The sequence below is a fragment of the Oncorhynchus mykiss genome, chromosome 1 (genome assembly GCF_013265735.2).
Source record: "Oncorhynchus mykiss isolate Arlee chromosome 1, USDA_OmykA_1.1, whole genome shotgun sequence".
Classification (NCBI taxonomy): domain Eukaryota; kingdom Metazoa; phylum Chordata; class Actinopteri; order Salmoniformes; family Salmonidae; genus Oncorhynchus; species Oncorhynchus mykiss.
This window is the reverse complement of record NC_048565.1, coordinates 87,206,886-87,231,923: the sequence shown is the minus strand read 5'-3', so window position 1 is coordinate 87,231,923 and position 25,038 is coordinate 87,206,886. Positions and strand designations below refer to the sequence as shown.

The window sequence follows — 25,038 nt, the reverse complement described above, 5'->3', positions numbered from 1 at the left end:
AAACATGTCGATAGAATGGGCTGCTTGGCACATTATTCAAAGTGTCCAGCTGATATTGAATGTGACAGCAAAACGTTATTGAAACAGTAGCAAGAAAACAAATTAAATAGAATCATGTAGCAAAAAATATAGATATTTAAATCTCCAAACCAAAAATCATAACATGATTACAGGTTTCCTATGGGTGGTGATTAGGGCTTGTCCATGGACATGAACATTGTTGATCATGGGTATTAAAGTATATCTATGCATCACACTTCCTAAATGTTCAGACATCTGTTTTCTGAATCTAGCCAATGGATTACACTCTAGTCTCATTTAAAGTAAAGGACATTCAATAGAATCTGCTTGGTCTAACGCTGTCATGATATAGATGATTGAGCATTTATTCTATCTGACTACTACATTGCTTATACATTTCCATTTGTTTGCAGAAAATGTCAAATTCTAATAAAACATTGTGCAAATGAGAGTATGATGTTAATGAGAGAGCCGTCGGTTAAAATCGGATTCTATGACGTCTTGTGAAGCCATAAAACCATTTCACAACCATAAAATACCCAAAATGTGCCCACTTCATCATTATCCTGCATCGGAAGGCACCTGAAACCAGGCTGTAATGCCCATGGCCCTTAGCTTCTAATTATCCCTCATCAGTCCTGGTCTGTTGCTTTAGATCATTCAGAAGGCTCTGGGGCTGCATCTGAAATGGCACCCTATTCCCTATTCCCTTTTCCCTATGTAGTGTATGGGCTCTGGTCAAAAATAGTGCACTATGTAGGGAATAGGGTGCCATTTGCTACTGACTCTGAGCTGCAGGACTGTTTAAAGCTGCCTGTGTTGCTGTGTGTGGATTTCTCTTGCTCCAATCAGTGTCAGTCATAATCAAGACATTGACACTAGTCTGGCGTAATGAGCCGTCTCCTTTGCAATTTCTTGATCTGCTACCCCCTGGGGAAAATGATGAGGTCGTTTGTCAGGTCAATTTGGGCTGTTGTCCATTAGATGCGCTGACTGTGTCCTGAAGTTGCCCTCTTTATTCAGTGTAGACTGAAGAGGTACTGGCGTTCACGTCGTAGAACCAAATGAAACCTTCTAATTAGTAAGAACAGAGATACCGTACGCTACCCATCAGCACTTGGCTCTGCTGATAAATGAAACTTTAGTTAAATTAGTGTTGAGATGCACAATGTGAACCGGTCAACTCAGTGCCATTGTAGGTTTCCCTGGTATGGATCTCATCAGGAAGTTGCCTTAGTGTAGAGGCATAGAGCTCGCCAGTTAAGTCTTAAAAAACGGAAATGAAACCTCAGCCATTCCTATGTGGGAAAGAATGGCGTTTTTGGGGTCAACCCCAAAAATAAGGTCAGAGGTTAACACGGGCTTAGGAGATCTTATATGTTTTGTTCTATGAGATAATATCAGTCAGTTAACATGACCTTTATGAGTTATGAAGACTTTATGTGTTTATAAATACCTCAAGTTCCACAAAAAGGTATGTTAGCCGAGGAAGATTATTTCATAGAACAAAACGTATAGGATCTCCTAAGCCCGTGTTTACCACAGACCTTATTTTCAGAGTTTATCAAAAAACTCTCCAAAACCACATTCATTTCCCCTGAGGCTTTGGCTAACGAACTAGAGCGGAGTTAGCCTCCATTTGTGCCTACAAAAAGACAACATTACTATTGCTGTCTATTGGTAACCTGCATGACAGTATGTTGTGTAGAATGTACATTAGTCCAAGAAACTAATTTAACCCTTATAATTGGCAGTAAAAGATGTGATGCATACCACTGCAGTAGGAGTAAACAGGATGAAGTCCAATAACAGACCTGGTTAGTATGGATTTACAAGACCAGATTGGTGATTGTGTTTGTCTGCAGATCAATGATTACTGGTTCATCTCTTCCTCACAGTGTCTCTGTGCTCCTGGATGGATAGGGGAGTTCTGTCAGTACGGAGGGAACGCCTGCCTGATCTACCCAGACAGCTGTATGAATGGGGCCACCTGCATCACCACAAGTCAACCTACGGCTCCCCCACAGTACAGATGTATCTGCAGCCCTGGTTACACAGGTAAGGGACCGTGAAAGGGGGATACCTAGTCAGTTGTACAAATTAATGCCTTCAACTGAAATGTGTCTTCCGCCTTTAACCCGACCCCTCTGAATCAGAGAGGTGCAGGAGTAATTTAACCCGACCCCTCTGAATCAGAGAGGTGAAGGAGTAATTTAACCCAACCCCTCTGAATCAGAGAGGTGCAGGAGTTATTTAACCCGACCCCTCTGAATCAGAGAGGTGCAGGAGTCATTTAACCCGACCCCTCTGAATCAGAGAGGTGCAGGAGTTATTTAACCCAACCCCTCTGAATCAGAGAGGTGCAGGAGTTATTTAACCCAACCCCTCTGAATCAGAGAGGTGCGGGGGGCTGCCTTAATCGACATCCAGTGGGTTTAACTGCCTTGCTCAGGGGCAGAATGACAGATTTTTACCTTTTCAGCTCGTGGATTCGATCTAGCAACCCTTCGGTTACTGGCCCAACGCTCTAACTACTAGGCTACCTGCTGCCTACTGCGTTAGTATACGCATGGTTGTTTTCACTGCCAGTTCCTTGGTAGGTTGAGAAATACAAATTATACACTTCTTCAGAGTTTTATGTAAAAGTCATTTTACTGTAGTGTTTGTTTTGGAAAATAATTTGGTACTGTATAAGGATGCACTATTTTCAGAGTATTGATCTCTACATATAACTTTAAATATTAAGTTATTGTGCAGTTTTAAGGTAAATGTTTGTACGTTGAAGTGCATATTGGATACTACTGGTCTTAGATCTGCAGTATCCTATCACACGTTTAATACAGCAGTTATCCTAATTTATTTATTTATTTTTTTCACCTTTATTTGACCAGGTAGGCTAGTTGAGAACAAGTTCTCATTTGCAACTGCGACCTGGCCAAGATAAAGCAAAGCAGTGTGACACAGACAACAACACAGAGTAAACAATAAACAAGCCAATAACACAATAAACAAATCAATGACACCGTAGAGAAAAGAAAGTCTATATACAGTGTGTGTGCAAAAGGCATGAGGAGGTAAGGCAATAAATAGGCCATAGGAATGAATAATTACAATGTAGCAGATTAACACTGGAGTGATAAATGAGCAGATGATGATGTGCAAGTAGAGATACTGGTGTGCAAAAGAGCAGAAAAGTAAATAAAATAAAAACAGTATGGGGATGAGGTAGGTAGATTGGGTGGGCTATTTACAGATGGACTATGTACAGCTGCAGTGATCGGTTAGCTGCTCAGATAGTTGATGTTTAAAATTGGTGAGGGAAATAAAAGTATCCTATCACACGTTTAATATAGTGTTTCTCCTCATGTGTTTGGATCTGAGTATCCTATCACAGCGTTTAATATAGTGTTTCTCCTCATGTGTTTGGATCTGAGTATCCTATCACACGTTTAATACAGTATTTCTCCTCATGTGTTTGGATCTGAGTATCCTATCACAGCGTTTAATATAGTGTTTCTCCTCATGTGTTTGGATCTGAGTATCCTATCACACGTTTAATATAGTGTTTCTCCTCATGTGTTTGGATCTGAGTATCCTATCACAGCGTTTAATATAGTGTTTCTCCTCATGTGTTTGGATCTGTAGTATCCTATCACAGCGTTTAATATAGTGTTTCTCCTCATGTGTTTGGATCTGTAGTATCCTATCACAGCGTTTAATATAGTGTTTCTCCTCATGTGTTTGGATCGGCAGTATCCTATCACAGTGTTTCTCCTCATGTGTTTGGATCGGCAGTATCCTATCACACGTTTAATACAGTGTTTCTCCTCATGTGTTTGGATCTGTAGTATCCTATCACAGCGTTTAATATAGTGTTTCTCCTCATGTGTTTGGATCGGCAGTATCCTATCACAGTGTTTCTCCTCATGTGTTTGGATCGGCAGTATCCTATCACACGTTTAATACAGTGTTTCTCCTCATGTGTTTGGATCTGAGTATCCTATCACACGTTTAATACAGCGTTTCTCCTCATGTGTTTGGATCTGTAGTATCCTATCACACGTTTAATATAGTGTTTCTCCTCATGTGTTTGTCCTATCACACGTTTAATACAGTGTTTCTCCTCATGTGTTTGGATCCTATCACACGTTTAATACAGTGTTTCTCCTCATGTGTTTGGATCCTATCACACGTTTAATACAGTGTTTCTCCTCATGTGTTTGGATCTGAGTATCCTATCACACGTTTAATACTGTGTTTCTCCTCATGTGTTTGGATCCTATCACACGTTTAATACAGTGTTTCTCCTCATGTGTTTGGATCTGAGTATCCTATCACACGTTTAATACAGCGTTTCTCCTCATGTGTTTGGATCTGAGTATTCTATCACACGTTTAATACAGTGTTTCTCCTCATGTGTTTGTCCTATCACACGTTTAATACAGCGTTTCTCCTCATGTGTTTGGATCTGTAGTATCCTATCACACGTTTAATATAGTGTTTCTCCTCATGTGTTTGTCCTATCACACGTTTAATACAGTGTTTCTCCTCATGTGTTTGTCCTATCACACGTTTAATATAGTGTTTCTCCTCATGTGTTTGGATCCTATCACACGTTTAATACAGCGTTTCTCCTCATGTGTTTGGATCTGAGTATTCTATCACACGTTTAATACAGTGTTTCTCCTCATGTGTTTGTCCTATCACACGTTTAATACAGCGTTTCTCCTCATGTGTTTGTCCTATCACACGTTTAATACAGCGTTTCTCCTCATGTGTTTGTCCTATCACACGTTTAATACAGCGTTTCTCCTCATGTGTTTGTCCTATCACACGTTTAATACAGCGTTTCTCCTCATGTGTTTGGATCTGAGTATCCTATCACACGTTTAATACAGCGTTTCTCCTCATGTGTTTGTCCTATCACACGTTTAATACAGCGTTTCTCCTCATGTGTTTGTCCTATCACACGTTTAATACAGCGTTTCTCCTCATGTGTTTGGATCTGAGTATTCTATCACACGTTTAATACAGTGTTTCTCCTCATGTGTTTGTCCTATCACACGTTTAATACAGTGTTTCTCCTCATGTGTTTGGATCTGAGTATCCTATCACACGTTTAATACAGCGTTTCTCCTCATGTGTTTGGATCTGTAGTATCCTATCACACGTTTAATACAGCGTTTCTCCTCATGTGTTTGTCCTATCACACGTTTAATACAGCGTTTCTCCTCATGTGTTTGGATCCTATCACACGTTTAATACAGTGTTTCTCCTCATGTGTTTGTCCTATCACACGTTTAATACAGCGTTTCTCCTCATGTGTTTGTCCTATCACACGTTTAATACAGCGTTTCTCCTCATGTGTTTGGATCTGAGTATTCTATCACACGTTTAATACAGCGTTTCTCCTCATGTGTTTGGATCCTATCACACGTTTAATACAGTGTTTCTCCTCATGTGTTTGTCCTATCACACGTTTAATACAGCGTTTCTCCTCATGTGTTTGTCCTATCACACGTTTAATACAGCGTTTCTCCTCATGTGTTTGGATCCTATCACACGTTTAATACAGTGTTTCTCCTCATGTGTTTGGATCTGAGTATTCTATCACACGTTTAATACAGTGTTTCTCCTCATGTGTTTGTCCTATCACACGTTTAATACAGTGTTTCTCCTCATGTGTTTGTCCTATCACACGTTTAATACAGTATTTCTCCTCATGTGTTTGGATCTGAGTATCCTATCACACGTTTAATACAGTGTTTCTCCTCATGTGTTTGGATCTGTAGTATCCTATCACACGTTTAATACAGTGTTTCTCCTCATGTGTTTGGATCTGTAGTATCCTATCACACGTTTAATACAGCGTTTCTCCTCATGTGTTTGGATCGGCAGTATCCTATCACACGTTTAATACAGCGTTTCTCCTCATGTGTTTGGATCTGAGTATCCTATCACACGTTTAATACAGTGTTTCTCCTCATGTGTTTGGATCCTATCACACGTTTAATACAGTGTTTCTCCTCATGTGTTTGGATCCTATCACACGTTTAATACAGTGTTTCTCCTCATGTGTTTGGATCCTATCACACGTTTAATACAGAGTTTCTCCTCATGTGTTTGGATCTGAGTATCCTATCACACGTTTAATACAGCGTTTCTCCTCATGTGTTTGGATCTGAGTATTCTATCACACGTTTAATACAGTGTTTCTCCTCATGTGTTTGTCCTATCACACGTTTAATACAGCGTTTCTCCTCATGTGTTTGGATCTGAGTATTCTATCACACGTTTAATACAGTGTTTCTCCTCATGTGTTTGTCCTATCACACGTTTAATACAGCGTTTCTCCTCATGTGTTTGGATCTGAGTATTCTATCACACGTTTAATACAGTGTTTCTCCTCATGTGTTTGTCCTATCACACGTTTAATACAGCGTTTCTCCTCATGTGTTTGGATCTGTAGTATCCTATCACACGTTTAATATAGTGTTTCTCCTCATGTGTTTGTCCTATCACACGTTTAATACAGCGTTTCTCCTCATGTGTTTGGATCTGAGTATTCTATCACACGTTTAATACAGTGTTTCTCCTCATGTGTTTGTCCTATCACACGTTTAATACAGCGTTTCTCCTCATGTGTTTGTCCTATCACACGTTTAATACAGCGTTTCTCCTCATGTGTTTGTCCTATCACACGTTTAATACAGCGTTTCTCCTCATGTGTTTGTCCTATCACACGTTTAATACAGCGTTTCTCCTCATGTGTTTGGATCTGAGTATCCTATCACACGTTTAATACAGCGTTTCTCCTCATGTGTTTGTCCTATCACACGTTTAATACAGCGTTTCTCCTCATGTGTTTGTCCTATCACACGTTTAATACAGCGTTTCTCCTCATGTGTTTGGATCTGAGTATTCTATCACACGTTTAATACAGTGTTTCTCCTCATGTGTTTGTCCTATCACACGTTTAATACAGTGTTTCTCCTCATGTGTTTGGATCTGAGTATCCTATCACACGTTTAATACAGCGTTTCTCCTCATGTGTTTGGATCTGTAGTATCCTATCACACGTTTAATACAGCGTTTCTCCTCATGTGTTTGTCCTATCACACGTTTAATACAGCGTTTCTCCTCATGTGTTTGGATCCTATCACACGTTTAATACAGTGTTTCTCCTCATGTGTTTGTCCTATCACACGTTTAATACAGCGTTTCTCCTCATGTGTTTGTCCTATCACACGTTTAATACAGCGTTTCTCCTCATGTGTTTGGATCTGAGTATTCTATCACACGTTTAATACAGCGTTTCTCCTCATGTGTTTGGATCCTATCACACGTTTAATACAGTGTTTCTCCTCATGTGTTTGTCCTATCACACGTTTAATACAGCGTTTCTCCTCATGTGTTTGTCCTATCACACGTTTAATACAGCGTTTCTCCTCATGTGTTTGGATCCTATCACACGTTTAATACAGTGTTTCTCCTCATGTGTTTGGATCTGAGTATTCTATCACACGTTTAATACAGTGTTTCTCCTCATGTGTTTGTCCTATCACACGTTTAATACAGTGTTTCTCCTCATGTGTTTGTCCTATCACACGTTTAATACAGTATTTCTCCTCATGTGTTTGGATCTGAGTATCCTATCACACGTTTAATACAGTGTTTCTCCTCATGTGTTTGGATCTGTAGTATCCTATCACACGTTTAATACAGTGTTTCTCCTCATGTGTTTGGATCTGTAGTATCCTATCACACGTTTAATACAGCGTTTCTCCTCATGTGTTTGGATCGGCAGTATCCTATCACACGTTTAATACAGCGTTTCTCCTCATGTGTTTGGATCTGAGTATCCTATCACACGTTTAATACAGTGTTTCTCCTCATGTGTTTGGATCCTATCACACGTTTAATACAGTGTTTCTCCTCATGTGTTTGGATCTGAGTATTCTATCACACGTTTAATACAGTGTTTCTCCTCATGTGTTTGGATCTGTAGTATCCTATCACACGTTTAATATAGTGTTTCTCCTCATGTGTTTGTCCTATCACACGTTTAATACAGCGTTTCTCCTCATGTGTTTGGATCTGAGTATTCTATCACACGTTTAATACAGTGTTTCTCCTCATGTGTTTGGATCCTATCACACGTTTAATACAGTGTTTCTCCTCATGTGTTTGGATCTGAGTATTCTATCACACGTTTAATACAGCGTTTCTCCTCATGTGTTTGGATCTGAGTATTCTATCACACGTTTAATACAGCGTTTCTCCTCATGTGTTTGGATCTGAGTATTCTATCACACGTTTAATACAGTGTTTCTCCTCATGTGTTTGTCCTATCACACGTTTAATACAGTGTTTCTCCTCATGTGTTTGTCCTATCACACGTTTAATACAGCGTTTCTCCTCATGTGTTTGGATCTGAGTATTCTATCACACGTTTAATACAGCGTTTCTCCTCATGTGTTTGGATCTGTAGTATCCTATCACACGTTTAATACAGTGTTTCTCCTCATGTGTTTGGATCCTATCACACGTTTAATACAGTGTTTCTCCTCATGTGTTTGGATCTGAGTATCCTATCACACGTTTAATACAGCGTTTCTCCTCATGTGTTTGGATCTGAGTATTCTATCACACGTTTAATACAGCGTTTCTCCTCATGTGTTTGGATCCTATCACACGTTTAATACAGCGTTTCTCCTCATGTGTTTGTCCTATCACACGTTTAATACAGCGTTTCTCCTCATGTGTTTGGATCCTATCACACGTTTAATACAGCGTTTCTCCTCATGTGTTTGGATCTGAGTATTCTATCACACGTTTAATACAGCGTTTCTCCTCATGTGTTTGGATCCTATCACACGTTTAATACAGCGTTTCTCCTCATGTGTTTGGATCTGCAGTATTCTATCACACGTTTAATACAGTGTTTCTCCTCATGTGTTTGGATCTGAGTATTCTATCACACGTTTAATACAGTGTTTCTCCTCATGTGTTTGGATCTGAGTATTCTATCACAGCGTTTCTCCTCATGTGTTTGGATCTGAGTATTCTATCACACGTTTAATACAGTGTTTCTCCTCATGTGTTTGGATCTGAGTATTCTATCACACGTTTAATACAGTGTTTCTCCTCATGTGTTTGGATCTGAGTATTCTATCACACGTTTAATACAGCGTTTCTCCTCATGTGTTTGGATCTGAGTATTCTATCACACGTTTAATACAGTGTTTCTCCTCATGTGTTTGGATCCTATCACACGTTTAATACAGTGTTTCTCCTCATGTGTTTGGATCTGAGTATTCTATCACACGTTTAATACAGCGTTTCTCCTCATGTGTTTGGATCTGAGTATTCTATCACACGTTTAATACAGTGTTTCTCCTCATGTGTTTGGATCCTATCACACGTTTAATACAATGTTTCTCCTCATGTGTTTGGATCTGAGTATTCTATCACACGTTTAATACAGCGTTTCTCCTCATGTGTTTGGATCTGAGTATTCTATCACACGTTTAATACAGTGTTTCTCCTCATGTGTTTGGATCCTATCACACGTTTAATACAGTGTTTCTCCTCATGTGTTTGGATCTGAGTATTCTATCACACGTTTAATACAGCGTTTCTCCTCATGTGTTTGGATCTGAGTATTCTATCACACGTTTAATACAGTGTTTCTCCTCATGTGTTTGGATCCTATCACACGTTTAATACAATGTTTCTCCTCATGTGTTTGGATCTGAGTATTCTATCACACGTTTAATACAGTGTTTCTCCTCATGTGTTTGTCCTATCACACGTTTAATAGTATTTCTCCTCATGTGTTTGGATCTGAGTATCCTATCACACGTTTAATACAGTGTTTCTCCTCATGTGTTTGGATCTGAGTATCCTATCACACGTTTAATACAGTGTTTCTCCTCATGTGTTTGGATCCTATCACACGTTTAATACAGTGTTTCTCCTCATGTGTTTGTCCTATCACACGTTTAATACAGTGTTTCTCCTCATGTGTTTGTCCTATCACACATTTAATATAGTGTTTCTTCCTCCTCTCCACATGCCATCTGCTGAATGTGTTGGAGGCCATAGTTCATGTTCTTCCCAAATTAATATTGTTGCCCTAAGGCCTGTCATTCCCGTTATAAGGCGTGTCATTCCCGTTATATGGCGTGTCATTCCCGTTATATGGCGTGTCATTCCCGTTATAAGGCGTGTCATTCCCATTGCTCATCTTTTCACAATGCCTCTCCAAGTGGAATATTCCATCATTTGCGTTATTTTGTCTAAAATATGACAGGCAGAGACGGGGGTTGCAGGACATTTCTTCATTGAGCCTGCCTACCAAGGACAGCAACAAGATATTGGCTGATACATGAATACTATAAGCAGCAGCTATTGGAGTAATTCAACCACTTCTATCCACCCTGAAGGAAAAACATTAACAAATATAGGTTATCTTAGATATGATCAAATTGAAACACATCATTTTATTTTTTATTTTTTACAATTAAGTCCAAAAGTGTAATCCTTGGGTTCGACCAAAAAAGTAATTCACTTTACAGAAATATTTCAATACAATTTTTAGACTCATGTCGTTTGATAGTTAATGACGCTCCTTGTTTATTCTAAACCTGTACAAAAAGCTGGATGCCATGAAAAGTCATTTTTCAATTTGTTTTATACATCGTACACTTCATTTCTGGGTCCATTAACCTAATTCCAAATATTTTAGACTCTGTTGAAAAGAGTTTTCAAGGACCACTAGTAAACAAGTCTTTAGATTATAACTTTCATGTGTTTTCCTCTGGTGTTAAAAAATGCACATCTTCTCGATATATGTTTAATTTGGAACCCAGAAATAGAATTTGAGTATCTAGTTCTCCATCATACATACAACAGCTTAAACCAAACCACAACCCCTCAGAAGGAACAAGTGGCTCTCTTCATTTCATGTCTTTCATCGTTGGTCCCTCTCAATCCTGTCAGCAGAACCTCAGTCCCCATCTTAGCTGACACACTCACACCTGTCACTCCGATAAGTCCTTACATAGCATTACATGAGCTAGGGCTTTTTTTGTGCTGCGCCAGGCTCAAATATTGGTTGCCACTTCGCTGATGGAAAATTGTCTCTCACAATGTGGCAGCACCTCAGTGACTGATGGAACCCTTCACTCCGAGCCGTCCATGCCAAGTGGAACCCTATTCCCTTTGTAGGGGACTACTTTTGACCAGGGTCAATAGGGCTCCTCCTGGTCATAAGTAATGCACTATGCAGGGAAAAGGCTGTAATTTGGGACACAGCCCTAGGCATCCAGGGACCCCTTTTTCGATGTGGAATTATGAAGCGTTGAAGCGGGCGGACTTTCAGAAGGCCCCCCGTTTAATTTCAGAACCCGTCTCGAAGCCCCTCAGGACCAGTCTGTCTGGAGTAGATCAAACATTTCTGAGTGCATTGCTCAAGCCCCTGATATTTACGTTTTTATTCAGACTAGAAAAACATGAACTTGCGGAACGATGGTATAAGCGTTTATGAAATGCTCATGTACTGCAGAGATCCGGGTTTTGAATGGGTTATGAATGTGTCATGAAGTCCCTATGTAGGTACCCTTCGTATAAAGTGTTACCCTTTATTCTTAGGGAAACTGTACAGACATTGGAGGCATTTTTCACCTTGCGTGGCTTTATAGTTTTTTTTCCCCCAGACGCATATCAAGGGGTTATTTTCTTTTTCCAGGCAGGCAGACAAGGTGCTGTCCAAAAGGCCATCACAAAATGCCAAGCACCTGATTGTAATCTGCCAAAAAATGTCCGGTGACATGCTGAAGAGACACTATGAAACTTTAGAAGGGCAGATTCCTCCGAGATAGGGCGTGTGTCTCAAATGGCACTCTATTCCCTATATAGTGCACTACTTTTGATCAGAGCCCTGGTAGAAAGTAGTACACTATAAAGGGAATGTAGTGCCATTTGGGACGCAGACCATGCCTTTTGTTGTCCATATCTTTCCCCTGCCTTGTTATATTTCCAATCAGAGTCTCCTAATTGAAATCACACAGCTATTGAAAAGCCAAGGAGTCCCAGAACACCAGTAATTCAGTCTTGTGGATTTAAAGAAGCTAATCTCCGCTCCATATCCTGTCTCTTTTTATATGGCCCTTGAAACAACAGACTGTCTGACCAACTGCTACGTTCTTCTCCAAGTGGAAGCAATCATAATGTAAAATCAAGGAGCAGGAGAATATTAGGGTTAATTTCTTTAAAACATCTAATATGAATTCCAAAGAGGATTTAAGATACTTCCATTTTAGGTTAGCTAAAGGAGGTTTTACAAGATATACATTTTAGTGTTACTAAAGGATGGAATATCATGTTTCTCTCCCTCTCTCTCTCTCTGCCCACAATATACAGTAGATAGTTGTACCACTGCTTCAATCACCGAACCAAAGTGGTTGTGGTTGTCAGTGTTCATATATCATCAATGTTAGAGCTTAGATTTTATTAGACAACTTCACATGCTTGCCACCAACCCTTTTTTTATTTACTTACTCTGAATGTTTATATTCTGCCCGCTTCCTGTTTCCTCATAAAAGGTAGATTTAGTGGCTTGTGATGTCTCCGGTAGTGCTGCACTATTATCTTGAATAAAACACATCTCTACCGATGCATAGCGTACCTCTAAGCAAAGAAAGCAGACAATAAATGTAAAATGGCCGTAGTAAAATGCCCGCTTTCGTTGTTCCAGTGCTCACATTTTAGTACATCACAGGCCAGTGCTCTACTGCAGACCGGCAGACAGACCGGCAGACAGACCGGCAGACAGACCGGCAGACAGACCGGCAGACAGACCGGCAGACAGACCGGCAGACAGACAGGCAGACAGACAGGCAGACAGACCGGCAGACAGACAGGCAGACAGACAGGCAGACAGACAGACAGGCAGACAGACAGGCAGACAGACAGACAGACAGACAGGCAGACAGACAGACAGGCAGACAGACAGGCAGACAGACAGACAGGCAGACAGACAGGCAGACAGACAGGCAGACGGACCGGCAGACAGACCGGCAGACAGACAGACAGACAGACAGGCAGACAGACAGGCAGACAGACAGACAGACAGACAGGCAGACGGACAGGCAGACAGACAGACACGTGCCTGTTGTAGTAAACCTGTGTGTCTCTCCAATGGTATACAGGAAGGAAAACTGGAGCTATGGTAGAATCTCCAAAAACAAACCGAAAAGGCATCAAATTAACGATTTTTGTTGGAGCAAATGGTTCTGGGGCCGACAAAATTATTATAACTAGAAAAGTACATTTCCTGAAGAAAATGTGGTGTGCTTTTTAGCTTGTGAATGATGATTTAATGTATAGGATAGCCTGAACATGTGAAGTTGGTTTGGCATCTTTAGCTTGTGAATGATGATTTAATGTATAGGATAGCCTGATCATGTGAAGTTGGTTTGGCATCTCTAGCTTGTGAATGATGATTTAATGTATAGGATAGCCTGAAAATGTGAAGTTGGTTTTGCATCTCTAGCTTGTGAATGATGATTTAATGTATAGGATAGCCTGAACATGTGAAGTTGGTTTGGCATCTCTAGCTTGAACGGTTCAAAAGGTACTGTTGTTGAGTTATTTCATGCAAATGTAGTTTATGCAAATACAGTTGATAAAAGTTTTTATGAATTGGAATTTTATGCACATTTATGCAAATGTGTACATACAATGAACACAAATATAAACGCAACATGTAAAGTGTAGGTCACACGTTCCATGAGTGTCACGTCTGCCCCCCCCCCCCCCCCATGGCGCCAAGCTGCCCTGCATCACGCACTCCTGCCATCTATTACACACACCTGTCTTCCCTCGGCACGCGCATCAGCGATATTGGACTCACCTGGACTCATTCATCACCTGTTTATTTCCTCCCCTATATTTGTCAGTTCCCCTGCTCTGGTCCCTGCTGCTGCATTAATTGTTTTTTTGTCTGTATTACTCGTTTGCTGACGCTGTTCCATGTCTGTTCTATATTAGATGTTTGACTCCCTGTACTTGCTTTGTCTTTCCAGCGTCATGCTTGTGACAATGAACTGAAATAAAAGTTCCATACTCACAAAAAGCTTATTTCTCTAAAATGTTGTACACAAATGTGTTTACATCCCTGTTAGTGAGCATTTCTCCTTTGCCAGGATGATCCATCCACCTGACAGTTGTGGCATTATCAAGAAGCTGATTAAATAGCATGATCATTACACAGGTGCACGTTGTTCTGGGGACAATGAAAGGCCACTCTAAACTGCAGTTTTTAGGGAGCGTGCTATTGGCATGCTGACTGCAGCAATGTCCACCAGAGCTGTTGCCAGAGAATTTAAAGTTGATTTCTCTACCATAATCTTCGTTGTTTTAGAGAATTTGGGAGTATGCCCAACCGGCCTCACAACCACAGACCTTGTGTAACCACACCAGCCCAGGAACTCCACATCCAGCATTTTCCCCTGCGGGATCGATCGTCTTGAGACCAGCCACCTGGACAGCTGATGAAACTGTGGGTTTGCACAAACTGTCAGAAACCGTCTCAGGGAAGCTCATCTGCGTGCTCATTGAACTACAGTTCGGCGAAGTAACCAACTTCAGTGGGCAAATGCTCACCTTCTGTGGCCACTGGCACGCTGGAGAAATGTGCTCTTCGTGGATGAATCCTGGCTTCATCTGTACCAGGCAGATGGCAGACAGTGTGTATGGCGCTGTGTGGGCGAGCGGTTTTCTGATGTGAACATTATATGAACTGTGACTCAGTAAAATCTTTGAAATTGTTGCATGTTGTGTTTATATTTTTGTTCCGTGTAGTTATAGTTGATAAAGATTTTAAAGAGTTTGAAGATGAATGTTTTGAAGTTGATCATGAAGCGTAACTGGCCAAGGAGCAGGACCATTTTAAAAAGCTACTTCTGTATACCTATGGTTCTCATTCATGTTATTTTACGCACAATTAAAATCGCTATAGTTCAGAAAGTATACTGTACATAGTATAAAAAATCGCTAGACAGGCAATCTAAGTAGGGGCAGACTGAACATCTCAACGTTGGTTTGGGGTTGATTGCTTAAAATGTGAAAGAGGAGATGGGTCTAGATTCTAGAATCTTTAAAAGTCTATGGACCCTTTGTTTGCCATTGAAAGGCATTGGGAACTCATTAATATATTGTTGTAGTACAAAAAGTATAAATGCTATCACAAATATTTTTTTCAATCAATCTGTGTTTTAAAGTTGGTTTTGTGTTTTATAGATTAAATCGTTTAAGTGCTAGAATAAAATAAATATAATAATAATGTAGGAAATCGAAAGTTGTTCTTCATCAACCTGTACACTGTACACTGCAAATTGACCCCAACTAAGCCCAAAAAGAGATTATATTTGAACATAGCAATCATTTCATACCTTCATTACACTGGTTTTGTCCCGCGGGCCGCCTGTTGCCGACCCATGCTGTACAGTAAGAAATGTATCATTAAGCAGAGGGCTTCTTTGGCGGTGGTGTTCTTTCTGAAAATACAATTTATCATTATTTAACATTTTTGCAAAGGTTTGCATAGTGTGTTGCTTTGGCCTTGGACGGTGCCCAAGAACTGCAGTATATGAGCCAATTACTGACACCAGCCAAGTCCTCTCTGGGTATTTATGAGCTGGCTACATGGTGCTGGAGATCTGAGTTTTAAGTGTGTCCCAAATGGCATCACATTCCCTTTATAGTGCACTATTTTTGACCAGGGCTCATAGGGCTCTAGTCAAAAGTAGTGCACTATATAGGGAATAGGGTGCCATTTTGGAACATACATTGAACCTTGCTGTGCTCACTCTCGCCTTGATACGTCAATGAAGAACTGTGATCCACATGGTCACACACACACACACTAATCTCAGTTCTTAATGCTATTGTCTGGGTTCCTGGGTTCAAATACTATTCAAAATAATTTCAAATACTCTATCTGTGCTTGATTGGGCTTGCCTGCTGTGATGGAACCATCAGGAAAGTCTCAAAAGTGCAAACCAAAACCCTGCATAACAGGCACCCCCACTCCAGGCAGGCTAAAGCAATGTTTAATATGTTGAATACTATTTGAACCCAGATCTGGTTAATGCCTCTTTCTCTCATTCATCTCAATATCCTTTACATGCATTATTTTCTGTGAACGTTCCTACGCTAATGTATAAAGTTCATGGTACATTAGTAATTAAGTTTGCTCTGCAGAAAGATATAATCCTATCTTAATTGGTTTCCATTGCATATTTCATCTGCGATGCACACATCGTTATCCACTTCACCTAACCTGGAGCTTTAGAAAGGGGAAATTAATCCCAATGTATAACAATGAAGTAATCACAAACATTCACCCTGAACCTTTTCCAAGTTTATTCCTCATTGACGGTTCATGGTTTGCTACATGACCTTCGTGTTTCAGTATCGAAGGTATTTATGATATTTCATGAATACATTTTGAGGTGGTTTTGAGGATTATTTACTTAAGTAGGTAAATGCTCATAATGGGAATTTTGGAAATATTCAGGGGAGCATTACCATGCTTACTGAGAGAGATCCAGGCTGTATCACATCTAGCCGTGGTTGGGAGTCCCATAGGGTGGCACACAATTGGCCCAGCGTCGTCCGGGTTTGGCCGGTGTAGGCCGTCATTATAAATAAGAATTTGTTCTGAACTGACTTGCCTAGTTAAATAAAGCTTAAATAAAAAATCAAAGATTGATTTGTTCTATACTACCAGTGCCCTCCCAGGCCCACCCACTTGGGAGTCAGGACCTCCCACTGGGGAGTCAGGACCTGCCACTTGGGAGTCAGGACCACCCACTTGGGAGTCAGGACCTCCCACTGGGGAGTCAGGACCTGCCAATCAGAATTAGTTTTACCCCACAAAAGGGCTTTATTACAGACATAAATACTCCTCAGTTTCATCAGTTGTCCAGGTGCCTGGTCTCAGACGATCCCGTAGGTGAGAAGCCGGATGTGGAGGTCCTGGGCTGAAGTGGTTACACGTGGTCTGCGGTTGTGAGGCCGGTTCAATGTACTGCCAAATTCTCAAAAATTATGTTGGAGGTGGCTTATGGTAGAGAATTGAACATTCAATTCTCTGGCAACACCTCTGGTGGATATTCCTGCAGTCCCTCAAAACTTGAGACATCTGTGGCATTGTGTTGTGTGAAGAAACTGCACATTTTGGAGTGGCATTTTATTGTCCCAAGCACAAAGTGCACCTGTGTAATGATCATGCTGTTTCATCAGCTTCTTGATATGCCACACCTGTCAGGTGGATGAAATATTTTGGCAAGGGAGAAATGCTCACTAACAGGGATGTAAACACATTTGTGCACAACATTTGAGAGAAATAAGCTTTTTGTGAGTATGGAACATTTCTGGGATGTTTTATTTCAGCTCATGAAACATGGGACCAACACTTTACATTTTTAGTTCATATTTTTGTTCATTATATATTGACATATCTCGTGGACAGACGAAGTAAACATTAAGTGAGATTTTAGTTCTGGGTTAACCAAGATGTATATGGGACATAACATAGCCTAACACAACATACTATTGTTATCCATATTAGGGATGGAAATGGGAAATAATTTCACTATTAGAATAGTACAAATAATATTTCTGATGAGTGTTTAGCGTTGATCTGTGTCAGGCCCTCGGTTAGGTGTGTGTCCTGTAATCTCTATTTAAAGAGGGGTTAATAGCAATCCCTTGTCAGGGCTGACTGGAGGACTAAATGTGCAGTAGTAGCTCAATGCATCGTCATAAAAACTACATTCAAAGTTTGTTTTATTAAATTAAGACTTTCAAATGTCATGGTTATATCATTTCTATGTAACTATGTCACAAGGATAATTGAATTAAAAATATGTTTTTTTCTGGATAAAATAGACCTGCGAAATGTTTGAGTACTACTACTAACGTCCGTTCGGATATTTGAATATTCAAATTAGCGTGCCCATTCCTAATCCATATGACATAATATTAACAGTACAAGACAGACAGACTGATACGTTCGTAGGAGCGCATATTTCCTTCTGATACTACTCCTGTACATTTCTCTCTACTTGACTTGAACGACCTGCATTTACTTCCATGTCCAATTATATTCCCATTTGACCTTTTATGTTCCTTCATCTCAGGGGGCCATCTCACCACTTTCTGCTTTTATCTGTCAACAGTAGTGAACTATATAGGGATCAGTGCCATTTGAGACTCATGCCCAGGTTATATCCTGGCTTCTATATCAGCTACCCTCTCACTGTGACCTTTCAATGACCACTTTACCTGACCTTTCAACTTGACCTTTCAATAACCAGTTTACCTGACCTTTCAATGACCAGTTTACCTGACCTTTCAGTGACCAGTTTACTTGACCTTTCAATAACCAGTTTACCTGACCTTTCAATTAACAGTGTACCTGACCTTTCAATTAACAGTTTACCTGACCTTTCAAGGACCAGTTTACTTCACCTTTCAATAACCAGTTTACCTGACCTTTCAATTAACAGTTTACCTGACCTTTCAATTAACAGTTTACCTGACCTTTCAATGACCAGTTTACATGATTTTTCAACCTTACCTTTCAATGACCAGTTTACCTGACCTTTCAAAGACCAGTTTATCTGACCGACTCACATTCATCATCATCACCCCAACAGACCAATTCTTCTTCCTCTGTGGGTTTTAACCTGGGAGCCAGCCTGTTTCTGCTCTCTCTCTCCACCTCCTTATGGATGACAAGCAGACTGCCACTCAGGCTAAGGCAGCTGGACGGTACTGTAACGTTCTTGGATCTATTCCATGTGGCTCTATTGAAGGCTACAGACGTTTTGGGGGACTGTGTTGTACAATACAACTTTATTTGTCCAACTGTTACACCAGAAATGTGTCTTCTGCTCTGTTTATGACAAAAATAATGAAGAGTAGCAGAGAGTTGACTTAGTTGTTGGTGGAATTATTTCTCTGTTTTCGGTCAGTCTGGAATATGTATTCTGTCTCCCATGGTAAAAAAAAGAAATGCACACACTGAAATGCATTACTTAATAATCGGATGGCGAGTTCCTTTGCATTAAACCAATATTTATGTTGGTTATTTCTTGGGTCATGTTTCATCTTCCATGAAGAATGACCCCCCCACCCATTGAGAGTACTACCTGTACAATACTTATAATACATTTCTTCTGACATATCTTTGCACATCGCTGTTGGGATGGATTTGTACGATTTGTAGCTACACAATGTGGCATTTTTATATATATATATATATATATACCAACAGAAAGAACATTGTGATATTAATCATAGTAGGTCTGCTGTACAGTAGACTGAGGCTTCGTCCCAAATGGCACCCAATTCCCTTGATAGTGCACTTATTTTGACCAGGTACCATAGTGGATCCCATAGGGCTCTGGTCAAAAGTAGTGCACTATATAGGGAATAGGGTGTCATATGGGACATATCCTGAGATTGACTCTTTCAAGAGGGGCTTTTACTACATGTACTGGATTTGCCGTTATTGATGAACGGATGTTTATGATAAATCACTTCCACAGTCACATCTGAGACGAATCCCCTGTATGGTAGGAGCTTAACGACTAAATCACCGTAGAACGATTAAATCACCATCTAGATGCATTACGTAGGAAGGTTATATCCGAGCTAGATTTCAACTAGACTTGAACATGAGATAGCACTGTGAGAATCCCCATCTAGACTTGGAACATGAGAGAGCACTATGAGAATCACCATCTAGATTTAAACTAGACTTGGAACATGAGAGAGCACTGTGAGACACTGGCTTTTGTGTTTCACAGTTTAAGATTCTTCTGCATTTTAATGTTGAGTGGCATAATAGCTTTTGCAAATAGTTTTCCCTGCTGTTTTTCCAGTATTTGTAATTATTAAAGAGAAATGAAAAGAATGAACTGCTACACTGTTTATAAAACTACAGGACTTTGGAATGTTCCCTCGGAGTTGTAAGGGGGAATTTACAATCCCAACGTTGAATCATTGAGACCATTTACATTTGGGGTTAATTAAAATGCCTACATAAACTAATTAAACACAGTGTAATCAGTCACTACTACACCTTCCTCTTGTTTTTCAGGACCCCACTGTGAGACAGAAATTAACCAGTGTTTCTCCAACCCCTGTCTGCACAATGGGACATGCTTGGACTCTGTTGGCTTCTACAAATGCAGGTGTCCACCAGGTATTTATGTTGTGCCCCCTCACATTCAGTTTCACTAAGATAGGGACCTATCCATCCCAGCCCCAAACAAGCCATTGGGTGCATCCCAAATGGAACCTTATTTCCTATATAGTGCACTTCTTTTAACCAGTTCTATGGTCCTGTTCAAAAGTAGTGCACTATAAAGGGAACAGGGTGCCTTTTGGACAATGTCCTTTGACTGACAGCTGAGCAAATCACTCGGCTCATTGCCAAAGCTCATTACTGCAGGAGAATTATGTCAATATTGTGATATGGAATTCTCTCCTTTCATGGGGTATTCGACTCCTGTATTAATATGATTCTGCAGTAATTGTTTATTCGTCTCGACCGGCTGAGGCTGAATTTACATTCACTGATGCAGTCTGATGGAGATGTACCACCCTAGAGACGAGAGGGTGTGTGTGTGTCTGTGTGTGTGTGTGTGTGTGACTGGCATGCAGGGCAGAGTTTATGCTGGGCTGCCAGATGATGCTGCACTTTCAATCAGAGCATTGTCCCCATCACACCGTCCACCAGAGTCGGGGTCACTTCCATTTCAATTCAGTCAATTCAGGACGGAAACGGAAATTCAAAACCAAATTCCATTTCTTCCTCATTAAGAAATCAAAGGGGATCGTTGTAATTTCTGATTACATCCTGAATTGACAGAATTTAAATGGAATTGAACACGAGCCAGGTGTCCACTTCACCATCATCCATCCATAGTAATACATGGAATGTGTCCCAAATGGCATCCTGTTACCTATATCTAGAGCTCTGGTCAAAAGTAGTGCGTTATAAGGGGAATAGGATGCCTTTTGGGACGCAGATCTGGTGTTCATCTTTAAGACCAGAAATGGGGCAGGTTATTCTGAATGAGTTGTCCTTAGATCAGGATCTCCGGCAGGACATGATCAGTCTTGAAAAGGCTTTAGACTCAGTCTACAGTCAAGTACTACCTGGTTTGTTACATCATAAGCCAGTTTCCAGGACCCGGATTAAAGCTGCAATATGTGTCTCTTTGGGTGACCTGACCAAATTCACATAGAAATGTGAGTTATAGATCAGTCATTCTCATTGAAAGCAAGTCTAATAAGTGGTAGATCTGTTCCATTTGTGTTATTTCTATGCCTGCCATACTAAAGTTTCATTTCTGCTGCTTTTTCTTTCGGTTTTGTGCACCATTTTCAAACAGCACAAAATACTATATTTTTGGTTATCGAAAATATATTTCACAGCGGTTTAGATGATACAATGAAATTAGGTGAACTATTAGAATTTTTGCAACCAGGAAATGGCCGAGCGATTTCTGCATGTTGCACCTTTAAGCCTAGTCCTAGACAAAAAAACATGGTAATGATCCATTGAATATGCTTTTAAGTCCAGGATCTTAATCTGTGTCTGGGAAACCAACCCTAGAAGTTTGAGTTAATGTTATCAGTCAGAAGATCGTTGTTTCTCCTCACAAACACGTCATCCTATTGTACTTCTTGTTTGGGGAAAATTGCAAAGTCTGTTCCCTTCTCATTTTACCGGTCAGCTGAGTTTTACTCAGTGGCTAATCTCAATGTTGATGATAATGAGTCTGTTTCGCTGCTTCCTTGCAGGATTTCTGGGCCAGAAGTGTGAGGTGGATGTAGATGCCTGTACCCTACCCAACACCACATGCCCTAGAAACACACATTGTCTGGATCTGCCTGATGGACTGAAGTACACATGTCGCCTGCTGTGCCCACCGAACATACAAGTGGGTAAAACAACACTTTTTTGTGCAGAACGTGGGGTTAATCCTAACTTCCATTTAAATTACATGTTCACTTAATCTCCCATTGACGTCAATGCATGACTACTTGAACATTTGTCTTAAATGAAATGTAGGATTTGCCCCCAACTGAACAAACAAACCCCATCTATGGCTATGGAATAGAGAGAAGGAACGAGATGTGGCTATGGAATAGAGAGAAGGAACGAGATGTGGCTATGGAATAGAGAGAAGGAACGAGATGTGGCTATGGAATAGAGAGAAGGAACGAGATGTGGCTATGGAATAGAGAGAAGGAACGAGATGTGGCTATGGAATAGAGAGAAGGAACGAGATGTGGCTATGGAATAGAGAGAAGGAACGAGATGTGGCTATGGAATAGAGAGAAGGAACGAGATGTGGCTATGGAATAGAGAGAAGGAACGAGATGTGGCTATGGAATACAATATTGAATCTAGCTACACATCATATCAAAGATTCTGCCAGCTTTTTAAAATAAACAAGATGTCATTTGCTTTGCAAACGGCCTGAGTTATTTGGTATTGTCCCCGAGATACAGTATTTCATAGTGAATAAGCACTCGTTGTGTGAATGGTGTGATGTCTTCACATGTAATTTTGAAGTAAATGAATACGTATTGATGTGTGTGACAATGTTCTCTTCTCTCTCTACAGCCATGTGCCAACGGAGGACGTTGTGTCTTGAACAACGGCAGCAGTTACACCTGTGTCTGTGCACCTGGATGGGCAGGACGTAACTGCCGTTTAAACATCAATGATTGTGTTCAGCACTGGTGCCAAAACGGGGCCACTTGTGTAGATCAGATTGATGGCTACAGGTGAGTGCCTAAGGCACTGTCTCAAATACACTATTCCAAAAAGTCATGGCCCATTGATTTTGTTATAATGTTCAGATGGCATACGAACACGGCATTAACCGTGGTAAAATGTGTAGAATTGCAGGAAACTAAGTTAAACTGTAACCCCCCCATCGCCCCCTTAACATTAGTAAAACATTAAGCCTTCTAAGGCTAAGTGTTTGCTGTTGTATGTGTTTATTAGTAAAACGTTAAGTCCCTTTGACCTGTCCTGGACCGGTCCTGGACCGGTTCCGACCGACATTTCTGTGTGCAGAGCGCTGTGTGAATTGTGCAACATCAACAACATTCCACATTTTGTTGTGTTACAGCCTGAGTTCAAAATGGATTAAAACATTTTTTTTACCCATCTACACACAATACCCCATAATGACAAAGTGAAAACATGTTTTTATTCTATTTTAGCAAATATATTGAAAGTAAATTATTGCTTTGCACTCCGTGAAAGCTCTGGTTGTCCCGCTTCACATGTCACTCCGCTGTCATCTGAGATGCAGGATGTGAAATCTGACACCTTATATATAGACATTTCTGTGTGTAATTTCAACAAATCTGCCAAAATCAAAAAAACAAACATGTATTCACTTTGTCATTATGGGGAATTGTGTGCAGATGGGTGAGATGTTTTGTTGTTGATTTAATCAATTTTGAATCCTTTCTGAAGGCCCTGTAACTGGTTTTATGTATTGTCTATGTGTAGCCTGAGGAAGTCTACTGATTAAGACTGCTACCTTCAGAGAACACACATACCGTGTCGGTGTGGGTTCAAGTCCGTCACAGGCCATTCATTCTGGCACTAAACCTCTCTCCCATCTTCCCTGTCTTTCTCTCTGTCCTCTATCCAATAAAAATACACGGTAGGTTTAGGCCAACCGCTGCTCCGATGGTTACCTCAACAATGGGGTTATACAGAATAGAAAAAAGTATTGGAAACTCCATTAACAATTGCTGGTTTGCAATTCCCTCTAGGATGCTAGAATGTTCTCAACTGGCCTACCTGGTGAAATAAAAAATAAAAAACGAATTAAGATCCATTTAGAAATTCTCTTAAATGTTTTGGTAACACTTCACTTAAGACAGACAGCTATAATGCATTACAAGGCAGTTTTAATGCATCTTAAGACTTGTCAGAAAGTATCTATGAACTGTGTCTGTTGATATCATCTTATAATGGGAGTTGTTTGTCACCAGCTGCCTTTGTCCCAGAGGATACAGCGGTAGCTACTGTGAGATGGACGTTGACAACTGCATTGGACACCACTGCTCTGAGCACGGCGTATGTCTAGACCAACAATACAACTATACTTGTCGCTGTGAGCTCGGGTTCCAGGGGAGCTACTGTGAGCAGGAGACGGATGAGTGTAAGAGTTCCCCGTGTGTCAATGGTGCCACCTGCGAGGATGTCATCGGAGGCTATCAATGCCACTGCCCCCCAGGGTTTGAAGGTAGGCCCACAGTATGTTACCACACTTGTGATAACATAAAACAATTGATTTCAGGTCAACGCACCAACTAACTGACTAACTATTGCACTGTTTGAGCTAGGAACACAAGCATTTCACTACACGCGCTATAACATGTGCTAAATATGTGTATGTGACCAATAACATGTGATTTAGATTTGATTTAACGAATGAAGAGTGTGCGGCAGGGGTTTTCTTAGTTCATTGTTGTTAATATCTGTCATCCTTTATCGTGGTAGCTTTGAAATCGTCAAATGAATACCTCAACCAAATTACAAATGAACACATTGTGTTCCCTTACCTTGAAAAACACAACCTGATAACCAAAAAGAGAACGTGGCATAGAAGCATCCCCTTGAAAATATCCTATTTGTACAGATGACTTCACTGAACAAAAAATATACAAGATCCCAGAAATTGTCGATACCCACAAAAAAATGAATTTCTCTAAAATGTGGTGCACAAGTTTGTTACATTCCTGTTAGTGAGCATTTCTTCTTTGCCAAGATAATCCACCTGACAGGTGTGGCATATAAAGAAGCTGATTAAACAGCATTATCATTACACAGGTGCACCTTGTGCTGGGGACAATTAAAGGTCACTCTAAATAGGCAGTTTTTTAACACAACAC

At 40.4% G+C, this 25,038-nt stretch overlaps 1 protein-coding gene across 1 annotated transcript; it reads left to right on the top strand.

The window, feature by feature from the left end:
- The first annotated feature begins 1,844 nt into the window (after positions 1-1,844).
- LOC118966729 (protein eyes shut homolog) lies at positions 1,845-24,460 on the top strand. The gene is made up of 6 exons (XM_036990028.1): positions 1,845-2,079; positions 20,201-20,305; positions 21,913-22,052; positions 22,742-22,905; positions 24,136-24,389; positions 24,444-24,460. The coding sequence occupies exons 1-6, from the start codon at positions 1,845-1,847 to the stop codon at positions 24,458-24,460; spliced, it is 915 nt and encodes a 304-aa protein (XP_036845923.1).
- Positions 24,461-25,038: the final 578 nt, after the last annotated feature.

Coding starts and splice junctions, on each gene's coding strand:
- LOC118966729 (XM_036990028.1), top strand. CDS start 1,845: ATGGATTTACAAGACCAGATTGGTGATTGTGTTTGTCTGCAGATCAAT. Junction 20,306..21,912: donor CAAATGCAGGTGTCCACCAG/GTATTTATGTTG, acceptor GCTTCCTTGCAG/GATTTCTGGGCCAGAAGTGT. Junction 22,906..24,135: donor GATCAGATTGATGGCTACAG/GTGAGTGCCTAA, acceptor GTTTGTCACCAG/CTGCCTTTGTCCCAGAGGAT.